The sequence below is a fragment of the Cyprinodon tularosa genome, unplaced genomic scaffold (genome assembly GCF_016077235.1).
Source record: "Cyprinodon tularosa strain WSP-4 unplaced genomic scaffold, ASM1607723v1 ctg101, whole genome shotgun sequence".
NCBI lineage: Eukaryota > Metazoa > Chordata > Actinopteri > Cyprinodontiformes > Cyprinodontidae > Cyprinodon > Cyprinodon tularosa.
Genome location: NW_024037794.1, coordinates 1257345 through 1275325, shown reverse-complemented (window position 1 = coordinate 1275325; position 17981 = coordinate 1257345). Strand labels below are relative to the sequence as shown.

The following is a 17981-nucleotide window of genomic DNA, read 5'->3' as shown; positions in this document are numbered from 1 at the left end:
TCAGTCTTCTTCTCAGCTTCTTTTCCTTTTTCCCTTGTTCTCACCGTAGGCAGAAGACGGCTAAGACGACAAAAGTGACAAGCAGCAGCATCCCGACTGCGATAAGAATGCCAGGAACCAAGAACTGGGAGGCAGAGTCATATCCTGAAAGTAAAAAAAAAAAGGAAAAAAGACATTAACTGAGAAAGTTAAAGTTTTAAAAGTGCAAAAGCTGGCAGGTTTATACTGGTAAAGCTAAAAGGACATTACAAGAATCTGTATTAATAACAGGCTGCATACAAGGACACCTTCTTGCAGGCGATGAATGCATTACAAACACTGAGCAGGGATTGTGAATGCTGATAGGACTAATGAAAAAAAAAATCTAGTGGAAAAGAAAAAAAAACCATAAAAGCTGGGACGTTTTGCAAGAGAAAGCAAGAACATTTTACCATCAGGCAGGGTGCTGAAGACGACTGCAGGACTGAAGCTGCCATAACCGGCCTGGGTGCGCGCCCGAACCTGCACTTCATACTGAGTGGCCCTGCGGAGGTCTGTCAGCACAGCCTGGTTTGTGTCAGTCTGTTTGTTCGAGCACCGGTTTTCACTGCGCTTCTCCTGCCAAAGAAAACTGAAGTCAGCTGGATGAAGACGGAGTTTAAACATGGAGGAAAACGTTAAAAGAACTGCCAGCTTTAGCCAAGAAGACTGCTTAGAAACAAAGTAATCTGTTGAGGTTTTCATATGATCAATGAAACGGACTTGAAGTTAATCTGGATTATCCTTTTATCCAATGACAGCACATTAAAACAGGCTTAGCTTGGAGATGTTAATTGTGTTGAGGTTTTACATTTAGAACAATGATCCGGCTGATCACACCATCTCTTTATCTCAGCTGCTGTCCTGTCCAGGTATTAAAGGCTTTGCAAATGAATGGTTTTGGTCCTGTTGGTCAAACAGGACCTTCTTCTTTCATTTGGGGCAGTATTCATTATCACCTGATGGAGCTGAGGGTTTGGTTTCTCTAAGGGTTTGAGGATTGCAGGAGACCATTGAGGAAGGATTAGCAGAGGAGAGCCTCAGGGATTTATTTTAGGCCCAGTAATGTTAGTATTGTATTTGCTATCACAGCAATCTATAATAAGAGAACTACTGCTTTGCTGATGGTTTATTTGTCCCTTCAGTTCGGCTTCGTTTAAGGAAAAATCTGGTCATATTCAGAATTAAAACTTCTGAAAGTACGTTAAATATGAAATTATTACATACTGTTCAATAAATGATGTGCTTTAATTAGGAGTAATTTTCATTTGAATGCGCTTTACTGGAGACATCCATGTTTGTCAAAGAACACTACAGCCACAAACCGGTTTGTGAAGTCACGGTGCGGTATCGGCTGTTAAGCAAGTCCAAGTGCTGTATCTTGTGTTTGTCACTACGCGCTATTATCCAAGTCATCTTGAAAACATTCTTCTTTGAAATGTTTGCTACATATTACGTGTTTTCTCTCTCTGGCGATGGCAAATCCTCTCTCTTTAAGTTGGCAATCCAACGACAAACCCGTCCGTGGAGGATCATGGATCGGAAAGGTGAAATAAAACATTTTTTTTCTTTCACTTTTACCCGATGTATTACAACATCAAACTGTCATTGACGTGGGGATTTTCAGTTTAACTATAGCTCCCGTGAATTTCAATGGGAAAGTCCTCTGGAAATCTTAAATAATTGTTGTTGATTGCAGATGTGTCTCGTAGTTCTCATTGATTTGGCGGTAAAGCTGGGAGAATGGCGCTAAGCTTACTGCACCGTGACGTCCATGCCGGGAGATGTCAGGAGAGAGGTGTTACTATATTTGGGCAAAAATGGCCAGTTCCGGACTGTGATCGCGACGAAAATGATTGTTTTTATTTTTCATACTGATTAATGCTAAATTCATTGAATCAAAGTAAACGTATTAGTTTTAGGTATAGATAATGATCCATTGATTATTCCTTGCTGACCGGACTTTTCCTTTCATTTAAATAACATCAAAACATTAAATGAGACACTGATTTTAACTAAGTCAGGTTTTCCTTATTCTTCACTTTCTTTTCAACCATCAGGCCTAATTTACCGTACATCTTTGCATTATAACAAGAATTTAGTCGTAATAAATATCTTTTTGGCATTTATACTTTCACTCCAGGCCAAGTTATCATTCAGCTAATTTGATCTAAAACTTTCAGCAATAATTATCCCTTCTGTTTTCATATAGAAAATGCCTAAAGTGACAGCTTTCAGACTCCATCTTGGTGCTGTGCACAACCAGCTGGAGACCATGATCAAGATTAACCCCCTAAGTTACCAAAGATATTGTTGGAGAGCATATTATTAATGAACTACACTTTAAACATTAGGTTATACCAAATAATGCTATCATATAAGCTTTTGTTGTTGCACTGTGGCACACATGTATTAAGATGAACAGAAATTCAACATTCCTGCATATCTATGACTTTCCATTGGCCCTCTGGCATCTTTTGCTGTATAAAAGCCAGGAAGCTGCTTTCATTCTTGATTAAGATCCTCAAAGTAAGTTCTCAAAATGCAGCCATCTTTAAAAGCTAAACAAAATAACCACATCCTCCAACTAATGGAATCCCTTTTTATCCTATTTATTTTCAGTTTTTTTTTTCCTCTTATGTGCATTTATTGTAAAAAATAAATAAATAAATAAATAAAGGAAAAAGCTGCAGAATGTCAGGCATATATCTCCTTCTTCCTTTATCCTATTCGTTCCTTTGAAAAGGTAATAATTTAGTGCTACTAATGTGATAATCGACTGATCCGTCACATCTTGTGCTTGCTTCAATTAAAAATATAAACACACTTCCCTGCTTAAGCTGCATTCTAGTAGCATTGATTTTTTTAATTGATTGTGAAACTCTAGTATCTTCAAGGTATCTTAAGAATCTTTTAATCACTTCCTTTCACCACACCCCAATCAGACCTTTAAGAGCCTAAAACGGCTCCTTTAAAAAGGTACCCAGTCTGGTCTAAACACTGCCGTTGAGCAGCGTATTTTCAGTCACCGTCCAAAAGCTCTGGATCTGAAGTGAAATCATTGCAGAAAAAAAAAAAAAAAATTATAAGAAAAGGTCTTTAAACGCGTCCATTCACATCAGCCGTTTGCTCTGGCTGGGTATGATACACCATCTCTTAACTGACTTTATAATTCCATTTTTGGGCACTGTTTTCTAATATGCACTATAAAAGAATAAATAAATGAAATTCTTTTGTTTTTATTGTTTTAAAGGCTTTTGGCAAACATTATAATGAACTAACAAATTAAAAACCACATGAGGTTTAATTGAAAAGCAGAGGAACAATCTAAGTGTGAACAAATTAGATAAATAAATAAATCTGGATGATCATTCGCTGGTTGGGAGGGGTTACCTTCTCACAGTACCGCAGCTGATACATCAGCACGTTGTAGTGCGGCTGATCTGGCACCGACCACTGCAGAGTCAGGCTGCTCTCTGTGGAATCACTCTTCCGGATCGCAGACACCAGAGATGGAACTGTACAGACAGCATCAGGATAATAGATATGGTGTCAGATCCTGATTATATAAACCCTTTTATTAACTTTAATGCTTTTTTTCCTCCTACCTTCATGGCTGCTGGTGAAGTTGATGCTTTCGCCAGCCGGCTCCTTGGTGCTAAGCGTTGAAACGCCGTTGAGCGCCTGAACGGTGAAGGTGTACGTGGTGTGAGGCAACAAGCCCCACACTTCCACCCTGCGAACCTGCAGGCCTTCCCGCGCCGGACGGTAGCTGACGCTGTCTCCGCAGGGGAGACAAGTTTCCCTGGGTGACCTGCATACAGAGCACTTAATGGAGTAGCTGAGGTCTTCTCTGTGACCTCTGTCTAAAGGCTCGTTCCACTCCAGTGTGAGCGTGGTGTCGTTGATCCAGGGGATGACACTACGAGGAGCAGAGGGAGGTCCTGCAGGGACAAAAACATACACATAAATTAGCTAATTGGATTTATTTGCAGATTTAAAGTTGTACTTTAATCACTGTTTTGAAAGGGGGACTTATATTTATACCTCACAGGCAGAGAGAAAGATGTCCCATGTATACCTCATAGGCTGAAATATTTTCTATTTTAAATCGAAATATTCAGTTCACTTTAACACTTTTTTTGCACAGACTTCAATGTTATTCGGATTTTATATAATTGAGTAACACAAATTGTGCATAACTATAAATGAAAAAAAAAATATTTTAAACAGTTCTAATGTTAAAAATCTGAAAAGTGTGGCCTGCATTTATAATTAGCCTCCAGAGTCAATATTTTTTCAACCGTTTTTCGTTTTCATTACAGCTGCAAATCTTTGAGGATCTGTCTCTACAAGCTTTGTATATCTACATACTGACACTGTTCACCCTCGGTTTTTGCAGGGTCTGCTTGGATGGAGTGTGTCTGTCAACAACACATTACTAAATTTCCATCTTTAGCTTTAATTATATCTCTGTATGTTTAGGATCGGGCTTCTGCTGGAAGGGGAACATCCAGCCCAGTCTCAACTCTGTTGAAGCCTCTAATGGATTTACAATCAGAAAACCAGCACCATCCATCACCTCATGAACTTTAGTAAACTAACTTACCGCAGCTAAAATACAAAAAAAAAGGAAGTCACCCAACCTTCTCCACAGCATGATGCGTGTTGTTTAGCCACATACAGTTTCAGTATGTAGGCCAGAGAGTTAAGGTTTGATCTCACCTGACCAGAGCGCCTGCTTTCACATGGCCGCTGTGTCTCCTACGGGGCCTGCAGCAAACTGGAAACAGGACTTCTCACGGCTTTGCTTCAAAGTTTTTTTTTTTCTTGCTACTCTTTGTTTGCCGCTGGCTGAGCCTCTTGGCCACTTCTCTTATTAATGCTGACCTATGGCCAGGCGGGTTAGCTGGATGACCACATCTTGGTAGTTTTTTTTTTTCCCATTTCAACCACAGGAGTTTCTGGTATGTCTTTAGATAACATTTTGTAACCTTCCCCATAATTTGAACCCTTGACCCATCTGCATTCACTAATCTTGCAAAAAACCTCTTAGACATTTACAGAGGTCGGCTGACACAGATTTGTAGCACTGAATTTTATTTACAGTAAAGGAGACTGAATGCAAAGGAATGCAAAACCTTTTAGCTTTTTATATATGAAATAATCTTAAAATTAAAATAAATGCAGAACACTTCTGATGGTTATAAAAAATCAAAAGGAAATTATTACTTCTAAATTTTATATTAGATCTTTTATTTGGCTCAAAATAAATACTTTGAGAGCAAAAGTAGTTCCTTTTTTACTAAAGGGTCAAATTAATATGAAACTTTTTAGTGTCACTCAGTTTCAATAAAACAACAGGAACGCAATCATGCTCTCTGCTCACGTCTTTTTTTTCACAATGCATACTTGTTTACATTTTTCCATTAAAAACTGCAGTGGTCTTGCAGCAGCTTTGCATCACAGCAGGAGCGTGTTTTTGCAGAACTCAACTGGTGCAATTAGGTTCATCTAAAGCACGACGATAATGATGGCTGCCTGAACATTCTGAGTAGATAGCTATTGCCTGAAGCCAAGCATAACGAAACAGAGAGAGACCACTCAGGCTCTGTGAATCAGTATCACTTACTGCCGTGGAGACAGAGAGTTTTTGTCACTGAATCTGCGGGTGATTTCAGCGCTGATGGTGCTCTTAATAAACCATGGCGGACGACATCACACCCAATAAGGGATTGTAAGAACTTGGGAGTTTAACATTTGTGACACTTTTCTTATTATTTGGCAATCACTTTTTTCTCACCTAAATTTCACATTAGACAAAGTTAAACAGAATCAATAAAAAAGGCATTTTTTTTTTTTTTTTTAAATGTTGAATAAATTATCGAGGGAATGAAGCAATGCAAATTTAGACTGGCCCAAAGAGAGAAAAGTAGCTTATCATCGCCAACCATCTTTTATTCAGTTTTACCATCAACAGCCAGGTCTGATTATTGCCATAACTGTAGGATAAAGGAAGGGTTAAAAATAGAACCTGTCTGATGACATGAAGTAGGCTATAGGATCTCAAAAACCAACACGTTAGGTCCTCGTCTAATAAAAAACTGCGATGGACAAGAAACACAATCATTTGATATCTATCAGCTTGGTTAAAAGATTGTTCTCTAAAGGAACAACCTACATTTCCTTAACAGCCCATCGTTTATTTGTCCAGGAGCAACCTGGTATACTTTTCAAACCACTGAATAACCTATCAATGTGGAGGGTATGTAAACCAAAGATGGCGTCTAAGGCAGCATCCATAGCAAAAAAAACACCCGTCGACCAAGAACACATCACATTTGCTAAAAGAAAAAACGCAAAAAAGCGTCCTAATTAGTGCTGTCAAATTTTAAAATTTTTTAATTGCGATTAATCGCATAATATCAACGGTTAACTCGAGATTAATCGCAAATTATACGCATATTTTATCTTTTTATTTCGAAAGTGTAAAAGCCTATTTTGGCATTTTAAAAATGCATTTGTGAAATAAATGACATGTAAAAAACATGCTTATACAAAAAAATGTTTAAATTATTTTAAAGCACCTTTAAGAAATTAGAATGAAAATATCCTTGTTTAAATTCTGGCCAATAATTATTCAAAAACTTACGTTTTTTTTAAAAACATAGGACAAAAATAAACATGTACTGTTAAAATAAAGTGGACATTGCGTTATGAAACCAGTGAGATGCTCGTTTTTTCTGGACAACATAGACAGAGGACTCTGGTTTTGTCAAGAGAGCCTTCTGGTATAACTTTAAAAAGAAACTTATCATTCAGGATACCTTGTCAGCTGGCCATTTTTGCCCATTCAAAGCACAGATCTGATATGCTGCGGTCTCTCCCGCACACTTAGCATTCCTGGAACTACGAAAAGCGCCGAGGGTAAAACGAAAAGTACAGAGAGCGCCCGGGAACAAAAAGAGCATAAACGAACGGTGCATGTGTTTTGATGCGTGATTAATGTGCGTTAAAAAAAAATGTTGGCGTTTCTAGTCTAAAACAGTTAACGTGTTATTAACGCTTTATAACTGACAGCCATAGACCTAATACTTTGTTGCAGTGCTTTGTTTTCAGAGGGAAGTAATATATATTAATAAAAAAAGTAATATAAGGAAATGCAGTATTGAGATATGCGTCGGCAATCAAGTGTTAAATTTGAATATATTATAAACAGCTAAATTAAATGATAAATAGTTAAGATAAAGCCTTTGCAATTAAAGTTATCGCTGCTGTTATTAAAATTATTATGAACTTATTTGGTTGGATTTTACATCACAGCTGCAGAAAAAAGAACAAGTCAAAAACCTGATGCTCCTTATTTCCTTCTCATCCTCTTCATGGGCATCTCTACCTTCAGACATGACCCCTAATTACTGAGAGCCTCTCATTCAAAAATAAGAATGTAAAATTCCTGAATCCACATGGAGGTGTTACTTCAGACCATCAGCACTGAAAAAGCCCCCCCCCCAACCCCCCAGCAACCTGTCACAAAGGACATGCATCTGAAAGCCGGCAGAGCCACAAAGGACACAAAGGAAGTAAAGGCTAACTGGCTAAAGAACACCAGAGAGAAGCAGGGAAATAACACCAGAGGTGTCAAAAACACAAAACAATGTGAAGACAAGCCGGAGAAGTTAAACATTGAGACCAAGGGAGTAGATAATGCGGTTGCTTAGCACCAACACAGAGTGTGGATTAATGACTGATTAATGTAGACTTACTGGAGCAGGAGCTTTCTGCTGGGTCGGAAACTGCACGGAGGTACCCAGAACGACACGCACACACCTCCGTCCCCTTGCTGGGGGCCTGGCTGTATTCTGGACAGTCTCTGCAGCGTCCCTCTGTGCCCGACTTGAACTGACCAACAGGACAGGCTGAAGATGACAGAGTGGGAGATTAAATGAGAAGAGATTATCATTTTTTTCTTCCTTTTCCAACTTCAGACACGACTTTCATCATCAAAGTACATTATGCAAAATTGTCACACTCTCTCTGTCCTCCACAGACCTCGGTCAAACTCAATTTGCAAACACATCCGTTATTTTTTTTTTTGTCCACCACTGTACTCACGGTGGCAGATGGTTTCAGATTGATAGACAATCGTGTAATGAGAGTCATAAATTGAGACAATCACCATAATGAGGCTGATGCTAATAGTCAATTTAGTGCAAATAACCTGTCTGTCACTGACATCTGCCTATCATTGGGTTCACCTGGGCTGGATCTATATAATGAGACCACATACTTCACAGTCCTAGTGAGAAAACAAACTGCTTTGTTTACAGATTCAGGAAACTGTTGAGTCGGTTTTAAATTCAAACCCCAATTCTGTGGAAGTGAAAATATTCAAATAGACTGAGTCTGATCTGATTCTTTTCTGTCAACTCAAAGAAACCACACCTGAAATGAAAGGGGGTGAAGAATCTTCCTTTCACAGCCCTAACAAGCCTTCGCTCCAAGGTTCCTGCACATTTTTATTCAACAATTTCCCTGTCCTCCAGTGTGGATTTCTCCGTCCGTTTATGGCCCATTTGTAACATTCAAATACGACACTTCCAGATTCAACAATTTCAGCGGTGAGGCTGTTAATAGGGAAGTTGCCAAATTCATACAGCAAACATGGATGGATGGATGAAAGGATGGCTGGAGTCACAGATAAACTAATATTTGGAAACATTTATTGATTCAATTACAGGGAAAAAAGAATCAAGCAAAAGAGAGATGGCTGGATGTAAGTGGATGGTTGAATGGAGAGACGGATGGGCTGTTGTATGGATAGATTAATGAAAAGGTAAAGGAACAGACTCATAGGTGTATGAATAGTATCAAAGACGGACCATGAATAAGTAAACATGAATTTATTTCAGACAAATTCAGATAGACAATTTGACAAACAACAATAAATGAATCAACCAAATACACACAAAAAAGACTATTTAACACCAACCAAACCAAACCCCAATTTCCAAACTCACTAAATTCGCCTGAACATGAATAGAAACAAAACCCTCCAAACAAAACCTGTTGGTATACACAGCCAGAGAAATGACATTGATTAATGTAAATGGTGTGAAAAGGGGTGTGAAGAAATAAAACTTAAATGAACTTAAAGTAGAGTATTCTTCCTGTTAAACTTGTTTTTTTCCCCCAGTATTCTCACAGACACACATATATACATATATATATATATACACATATATAATATGTTTATACATTTGGTTGATTGATTGGTTAACAACGAGCGAAGTTGCTGAGCAATGACGCATCAGAGCAACAACCTGTCACTCACTGAAACATCAAAATTGTTGATATGGAAGGGTGACCAGATGTCCACTTTTTCCCGGACATGTCCTACTTTTCATGCTTAAAAAAAATGTCCAGGGGGAACCCAAAATCGTCTGCGATTTTGGTCGACTACAGAGCAGCAGAACTGAGCTGTGAGCTCCGGGGCCTGGACACCAGCGGCCCCGTGCTTCCCCCCGCCTAGGATCATGACAAAATCTACGTGCTTTGTTTTTGATTTGCCCGTTTTATGGTGGACGTTTAGAATTGTGAGATTTACAGAGAAAGGAGGTGTTGATGGGGTTTGAAGTTCTCTGTAGGTCCATTTCACCCACTGAACTATCGTTATTCATCTATGGCAATGTAAACTCGGGTTTGCGTTCTATGACATCTTTAAGGACTTCCCAGATGGATAGACAAAAAGATGGAAAAGCCAACAGACCAAAGGACCAGGTGGATAGGCACACAGAGGGATAGATGTGCATCTTTAGTATGCAACAACCAGAGTCCCAAACCTTGTGTCGCACTTTTAGGAATCTATAAACAATTAAACAATAGACATTAAATATCACTATTATTTCCCTTTTTTAACAGTCAAGGAAAATTATGCTAATCGTCACCAGTTGGTGCCAGAGTTTGAACCCCCGCCCCAGACAGCGAAACACTCTACAGACCAGCATTCGCCTTGGCCAACATGTGAACGTGCAGAGAGCTGTCACAGTGACGCCACTTACAGTCTGAGTGTTTACGCTCTGCGCTCAGAGCGGCAGCTCAAGCTCCAAAGATTTAAAACAATAAACTCTGACACCAATTATAACGTTGTTTCCTGTGAAAAGTGACGGGACTCTTGGGGTCAACGGCCTCTGAATGACATTTTGCCTCAGGAATTTTTCCCACATATGAGAACAATTTTTTAATTTGTGAGAACGTCGCTATGCAGAGATTTTCTAAATAACATATGGAATTAAAAATTTTCAAACAATAAGGTGAATAACAAGCTGTTGTGTAGAAGTAATGAATGCTTTAAGACAAAATAATGAAGTCATGACAGCAGTTTAAACCCATTACCCTAGCAGAAATCATAAAACAGCTAAATAATAACATTTATCCAAAATAAATGCCTTATAAGATTAGATATATGCATCAGATTAGTCAAAATTGAATACATTTTCAAACATCTGAGGAATTTTTTTTTTATAAAAAAATGTTGCTCCTGTTAACTATACTATTTGAAAGTAGATTCATTTTTCCTTAATGCATAAACATTGCATTACATACAATACTTGAGGAAACTGTGATTTAAAAAAAATCTGTTAAAGATATTAAACATCTAAAATGTTTTTAATGTCAAAATGTGACACGTCTGAGTAGTAGTTCTAACTGAATGTGATGTTAAAAAAAGTAAGCTTTTAAAGAGCGCTGCATGTTTGAGTGATCTGAAAGATTTACCAATCATTTTCTGGGGAGAAAATGTTAGTCAAGTTGGAAATATTTCATGCTTCTTTCATGTCATGAAAGGGGTATACATTTTTCATATTTTCAAGGATAAAATGGCAAAGATTGCAGAATTAATTCGAGGACATACAATTTTGTAGTGAAAGCAGTCACAGCAGGTGGGTTTAAATGGCTGTGATGATTTCTATTCTATTTTTTTTTTGCACTGTGAGAAGGTGGCATGGCCACACCAGCGTGTATAGTGTGATGAAGTGATATAAAATCCCTGTTAAGGTTTACTTCCCAGACAACGATGAAAACTTGCACTATAGCTCCCTGATGACACTAAATCATGTCGACAAGATTCATAAGTTCTAGATGTTAGATTTGAGCCTGAATCCATATGAACTGTCTCAGGAACAGCAAAAATGGTTCTAATTTTAAACCTAGGTGTCATTTTCATTTTGCAAAAATGACCAGCGAATGAAGTAAATTAAACATCCAATCTCTACATGCAGGCAATTTCCTTTTATGGCCGACTGAGTGTTTTTCCTCACAGCTTTCCTCTGTGACAGAATGCTGGAAACGGCACTTCACCAGAAACATAATGCTAGAAGTTATTCCTTTTTTTGTTGTCAAATGAAATCATTATACCTCCCAGAGAGATCAAACTGGATCCTGCTTTCCACAAGCATAGAGCTAAAACCACACTTTTGAGGAGAAAATGTGCTGCTCTTTCTTATGCTTCTTTGTTGGTAGCGCTGAGCATTTGTCCGTGGCGGCGGGATGTGCTAAGCATGCACGTTGGGAGTGTTTGTGCATGAGGCATGTTAATTGGACTCATTAGACGGAGGCTCCTGCACGGCTCCTCAGAGAATCGTTCTGCTCTTTCCTTCTTTTCTTGTGTGCTTAGCTTTGATGTTCTCAAACTGATACAATCTTCACCCAGAGCACCACCTTCCTGCCCCCCCCCCCAGTGCTCCTTCTGTCGGAGCTGAACTGCGAGCCGCTGCAGCAGTAGCCCTTTGACCCTGCTCTTCCTCTGTAGAGATGAGTAAAGCTCCAGTCATCCTCGCTGTTTCACAGCTGCCCCCCCCGCCTCATTAACTTTCTCAGTCTCTTATTTCCTCTCAAACACTTTAACCCCAAGTATGGCCCCCCCATCCTCAAACCTCATTGTTTCTTGTTTAGTCAGCCAGACTGTGCGGCTTTAGAGCATAAATGCATTGTTATAAAAATTATATTTATGTTGGATCTTACCTGCACAGCGGGTCTGCATCTCCACTGATTCAAATCCAGGTAGACAAGCGCAGGAAGTGGTCGGCTGCCCCACCCACTGGCCATCTTCGCCACAAAAGAGCTTAGGGGGTCGAGGGCGGGGACCCTGCAGGGCAGCGTGCTCCACACACGAACCCTGCGCCTCCTGCACTAAATAACGGGGGACTGTCTCGGGGAAAGAGGAGAGCATGCTGACGAGGGGAGGACACTTTTTAAAGAACACCCTGACGGACAGCAAAGCCATGCAGGCTCCCTGAGACTGAAAGGCCAAGTAGAAGCCTCTCTTGGTAAGCGGACCGAGCCTCAGGGTCTTCACGTTGAATTTCCTCTCCCCACCCTTCCTCAGGAGAAAGTCTGCAGCCACTGTGTCCACCTAGGACAGGAAAAAGAAGAAAGGCGTTACGTAAGAGAACAAAGTTAAAAACACAAACGGCTGGCAACTTTGCACGTGTCAATCTGTTTAGTTGATTAAACAGACATAATAAATCATATAAAGCACCCAAGATTTTCCCAAACACACCGCAGAAATTGATTGATGCACAGCCCCCCTGGCAACCGCTCAGTTACACAAGTGACGACACACTCTGGGGCTACAGCTGCAGACTTAGAAGCAATTAATCATAATTAATATGTCGTTACCTCTGTATTTCAGACAAGGTTACAATATTAGGTGCTGACACTAGATGTGCAAATATCATAGCTTGACAAGTCAATGCTGTGAAACGCTGCCCTTTTAAAGCTATGAGAAACCAGCCTTGTGGCTGTTATGTAGAAATAATGTAGAAAGGTTCAAGTAGAATCAATTTGTTCATATCTACAGCATTTGCAAAAAAGCTGTAGATATTAAGAAAATCTGGAAGATTAGCAACCGATTCAGCATAAAAACAAGGAGAGACTTAAAACAGCGCCTCTTCCCTTGGGGGGAAAAACCTAGCTTGGACAAGGACTAAAAGTGACAAAACCTCTCAAGTAATGAGTTACACAAATACAGCTATTCTATTTTCTACTTTTCTGTAAACTTGTTTGAGCCCTGCAAAAAAAAAATATATATATATATAAGTAAGCCAAATGGATACCAAAACAAAAGAAATTTGTCTAAGATTAATTAAAATAATTTGTCGACACATTCTTCTGAAAACAAATGGCAATTATTTGTAATAAGGAAGCTGCAGCTCAGCAGAATAAAGGCTATAAAAACACTAAGAAATGTATAAATCAGAAGCTGTCCACAGTTGCAAACAGTTTTGTTCACAATGATTTAAAACAGTAAAAACAAGACATTGTTTTTTTTTGTCTTTTTGACTCTGTTAAGATAATAGCTGATACTATGCAAGAGGACACTGAGTTTCTGCTGGCAACAAAAAAAAACATATTTTGTGCGCTGGCTTTGTGTTTCCTGTATTAAATTTTAAAGGTCCCATATTGTTCTACATTTGACAATAACAAAAATATATCAACACTGAGGCGCCCAGAAAATGTGTTAACTGTTTCTGTAGGAAAATTCCTCTAAGATTAGGTGGACAGCCTGAACGAAAGATCTCCTTATTCTGCCCTTTTCTGGACAAACTGCTTTGGCTTTGGACACCTCCGTCCTCCTAAAGGCCACGTCAACAACCATGACAACCGGTGAGAGTTCGTGAAGATAGAGGTAGGATCACAGAACACATTAGATGAGGGTCGTAGCTCTACCGATAAAGACAGCTTATTTCCCCTTATGACATCACAAAGGGATTTATTTCAAACAGAGCATTTTTAACACAAATTTGCTGAATTCGAATCCGGCAACCGTGTCCTTCGAAGACCAGATTTGTCGACCGATTATGCAGAGTGCGATGCCGAGGCCTGTTCGGATTGGAAGATTTGTTATGTGACCGGCAAATACAGACTTCTTTTTGCCCGTTTTGAAGGACCAGTCTGGTGTATCCTACATAGCCTTGGATATCTCGTGATTCGTTGTCCAATCAAGCCAGCAGCTCTATGCTCACAGTAAAAAAGGTCAATTACACCAGACAGTGGTGTTGTTTAATATTATACAAGTATGTGAACAGTTCAGTCGGAAATTAATGAAAGTAGTTTTTGAATGGTTATTGTGTCAGATACACTATATTGCCAAAAGTATTTGCTCACCTGCCTTGACTCACATATGAGCTTAAGTGACATCCCGTTCCTAATCCATAGGGTTCAATATGACGTCGGTCCACCCTTTGCAGCTAGAACAGCTTCAACTCTTCTGGGAAGGCTGTCCACAAGGTTTAGGAGTGTGTTTATGGGAATTTTTGACCATTCTTCCAGAAGCGCATTTGTGAGGTCGCACACTGATGTTGGACGAGAAGGCCTGGCTCTCAGTCTCCGCTCTAATTCATCCCAAAGGTGTTCTATCGGGTTGAGGTCAGGACTCTGTGCAGGCCAGTCAAGTTCATCCACACCAGACTCTGTCATCCATGTCTTTATGGACCTTGCTTTGTGCACTGGTGCACAGTCATGTTGGAAGAGGAAGGGGCCAGCTCCAAACTGTTCCCACAAAGTTGGGAGCATGGAATTGTCCAAAATGTCTTGGTATGCTGAAGCATTCAGAGTTCCTTTCACTGGAACTAAGGGGCCAAGCCCAGCTCCTGAAAAACAACCTCACACCATAATCCCCCCTCCACCAAACTTTACACTTGGCACAATGCAGTCAGACAAGTACCGTTCTCCTGGCAACCGCCAAACCCAGACCCGTCCATCAGATTGCCAGATGGAGAAGCGCGATTCGTCACTCCAGAGAACGCGTCTCCACTGCTCTAGAGTCCAGTGGCGGCGTGCTTTACACCACCGCATCCGACGCTTTGCATTGCACTTGGTGATGTATGGCTTGGATGCAGCTGCTCGACCATGGAAACCCATTCCATGAAGCTCTCTGCGCACTGTTCTTGAGCTAATCTGAAGGCCACATGAAGTTTGGAGGTCTGTAGTGATTGACTCTGCAGAAAGTTGGCGACCTCTTCGCACTATGCGCGTCAGCATCCGCTGACCCCGCTCCGTCAGTTTACGTGGCCTACCACTTCGTGGCTGAGTTGCTGTCGTTCCCAAACACTTCCATTTTCTTATAATACAGCTGACAGTTGACTGTGGAATATTTAGGAGCGAGGAAATTTCACGACTGGATTTGTTGCACAGGTGGCATCCTATCACAGTTCCACGCTGGAATTCACTGAGCTCCTGAGAGCGACCCATTCTTTCACAAATGTTTGTAAAAACAGTCTGCATGCCTAGGTGCTTGAATTTATACACCTGTGGCCATGGAAGTGATTGGAACACCTGATTCCAATAATTTGGATGGGTGAGCAAATACTTTTGGCAATATAGTGTATGTGGTGGGTAATGTCTGGTTTTTTGATCCCAGTGTAAATGGGTTTGGCTGACATTTAACTGCAGATGCAATATCTCTGCCATGTGTGGACTATAAATCTGATATTCGTGATGATGGCACTGCTGCTGAAACTCCTCAAAAATGTTATTAGCACCCAGAATAGTGAGAAGTTTGGTATGCATCCTTTGCCTGCTCTGCGTGTCAACTGTCATGGTTGCTAGGTGACAGAGTGTGTAGACGGGGAAGGTCGGAGAAGGTTGAACCCATTTGAATCCACATCCAAACTCTTCCGGGCCCCTTATTTACATGGACCTCGAAGGACCCAGCCCCGGTAGACTGGGTCCTTGGAGGACGCCTACGCCGAAATCGAACGCACCTATTAGTTAAGAGGTGGAGAAAGGCAATGATAGAGGAAAGCGATATTTTCAATTAGTGATTATCATTCATGTTCTTTAGGGCACATATGACTTAGAAAATGTTTATCAAGTCAATATTTCATAATATGGAAGAATGTTTTAGAGTCACACAGACTGCAGGTTTCTGGTTTATCTCTAAAAAAGGCAGACGGGTTGATTCTGATTTTGACCACTACTGATTTGTTTTCTAACTGACACTGTCAGAAAAAGGAGAAGTGAAACCTTTGGAAGTAAACTGGTCAATGGAATATCCTGTCAGCCAGTAAGAGTCACTGTGATCGTTCAGGAGAGAAAAGTATTTGTATCTCAAAGCTGTACTAAGCAGCGTGAGCAACATGTTAATTCTCTCTGTTCATGTCAAGGCCAAGAATATTCATCCAAAAGCACAGTTAATTAATGCGTGACCAATTCCTTCTTTGATTGAGGAAAAAAAATTCAAATGGTATTTAATGATAAAGATAAAGGAAATAAGGGATTCTGTCCTTATATAAGTAACCAATTTCTGGCAAAAAGGTACATCTTGAATAGAAGAGTATTTAAGGAGACAAGACAAGTAGGACTTGTCACAGGAGACACATTAACAAAGGAAACATAAACAAGCAAAGCCAGGGGAGAACCAGGAACCTCTGTGAACCAGGAGGCTATGTCTATTACTGAGTTCTGAGTTTCTACTTCAATCAGGGGCTTCTGCTTCTCAAAGGCCAGAGACCAAGACCAGAGATATCTACCCAACTTAAATATGAGCTAACACTGAAACATCCAGTCAAGAAGAAAAAACCTCAGGTCATGCAGTCAAATAGGAAGTACAACTGGTGAGCTGAGCTATCATCGCACCACACTTGACATGACAGCATTCCCATTCAGTAGAGGAAGTTTTAATCCATCACCCAGGAAACTCAAGAGGATCAGCCTGAACTGGTTCCTTCTGCGGTATGACTCCGTCTGCTCTACAAAAGCCTCTTCTAGAGATCCAAATGGGATTTTTAGTTAACTTTTATCTTCTGATTACCAAGTGTTCTTCATATTTACTCACATTTCTATTCATATTGATTTGGTTTTTCATAAAATAGATTCAGAGCATGGTTCATGAAATTATAAGGAGGTCTTTAAATTAGCCCTGCAGACAACATCCTAGGGGCTTTTTAGCCACCTAAACTTAAACTGGTCCAAATAACAAGAGCTATTGTATGAGAATAGGAGCTATCATTAACTGGGCGCGGTAGAGAGGAAACAGATGGCCGTAGGCTACTAGGTTGTCTGACTTGTTGAAAAAAGGTGTGAACCCCAGGAGGGAGGTAATCCACAGGCCAGGTAAGTCCTAATTGCCCAATCAAAAAGATTTCCTAAGAACTCTAATCAGGGTAACACTCGTTAGGTTCAGATATCTTAAAAACCTGCTTGGTTTGAGCTTTAACTCAGCGTGAGGAGAGAGTGGGGGAGGGGTTTTGTTAAAGTTTGACCATAGCATAATGAGATCCAAACAGTGAGAAGGCTAATAAATAGCTTATGTATGCAGCTTTCATAGCATCTTTAGGTTTGGCACGGCAGCCATATTGGTAAGGAAAGGTTTTGTTGCAAGTCTTGCTGAGAACTTTTGACTCCTAATAGTATCAACGCATCCATTTATTTAAAAATCTAAAATATATTAATAAATCAAGCAGGAAATGTATTATTTTGCAATGGAAGTTTTTTTTAAACATATCCTTATTTAAATCTAAAGATGGAAGGTCAGGAGGTCATACCTTGGTGTATGGGTTTTCCATCCAGGGCGGGTATGTGGCTGTGGCCTCGTTGGAGTCTGCCTCATAGTAGTAGAGGTTAAAAGTCTCTTTACAGCTGCGGTGATGCGTGCTCCGGGATGAACACTCCATCATGGTGAAACGCAGCTCCACGTAAACCTGAGAGGCGCTTCGCCTTTGGATGAAGCCGCTGCGCAGCCACTGGCTGGAAGAGCTTTCTAACTGGCAGATCTGAAAGGTCCTCACACTGTTGCTCTCCTCATCCAAACCGCTCACTTCCTCCCACTGTGACTGGAGAGAACAAAAGGTTGTCAAGCACCAAAAAAAATCCATCTGACCCAGAAAACCTGTGAGCAGGTTTAAAAATCGCCGACGTGTTTACATAACTCCTGTTAAAAAAGTACATTAATCCCAGTAAGG

The 17981-nt window shown here is 40.2% G+C and overlaps 1 protein-coding gene across 1 annotated transcript in view; it reads right to left on the bottom strand.

Moving 5' to 3' along the window:
- Window positions 1-17981, bottom strand: part of LOC119778450 (ephrin type-B receptor 4a-like) — a 66222-nt gene that overhangs the window by 7881 nt on the left and 40360 nt on the right. The window contains exons 3-9 of the mRNA XM_038277665.1: window positions 17565-17852; window positions 12040-12430; window positions 7785-7937; window positions 3627-3962; window positions 3412-3536; window positions 432-597; window positions 45-144 (exon numbers count right to left, since the gene is read on the bottom strand). Of these exons, the coding sequence (XP_038133593.1) occupies window positions 45-144; window positions 432-597; window positions 3412-3536; window positions 3627-3962; window positions 7785-7937; window positions 12040-12430; window positions 17565-17852 (1559 nt within the window). The remainder of the gene's footprint in view (window positions 1-44; window positions 145-431; window positions 598-3411; window positions 3537-3626; window positions 3963-7784; window positions 7938-12039; window positions 12431-17564; window positions 17853-17981) is intronic.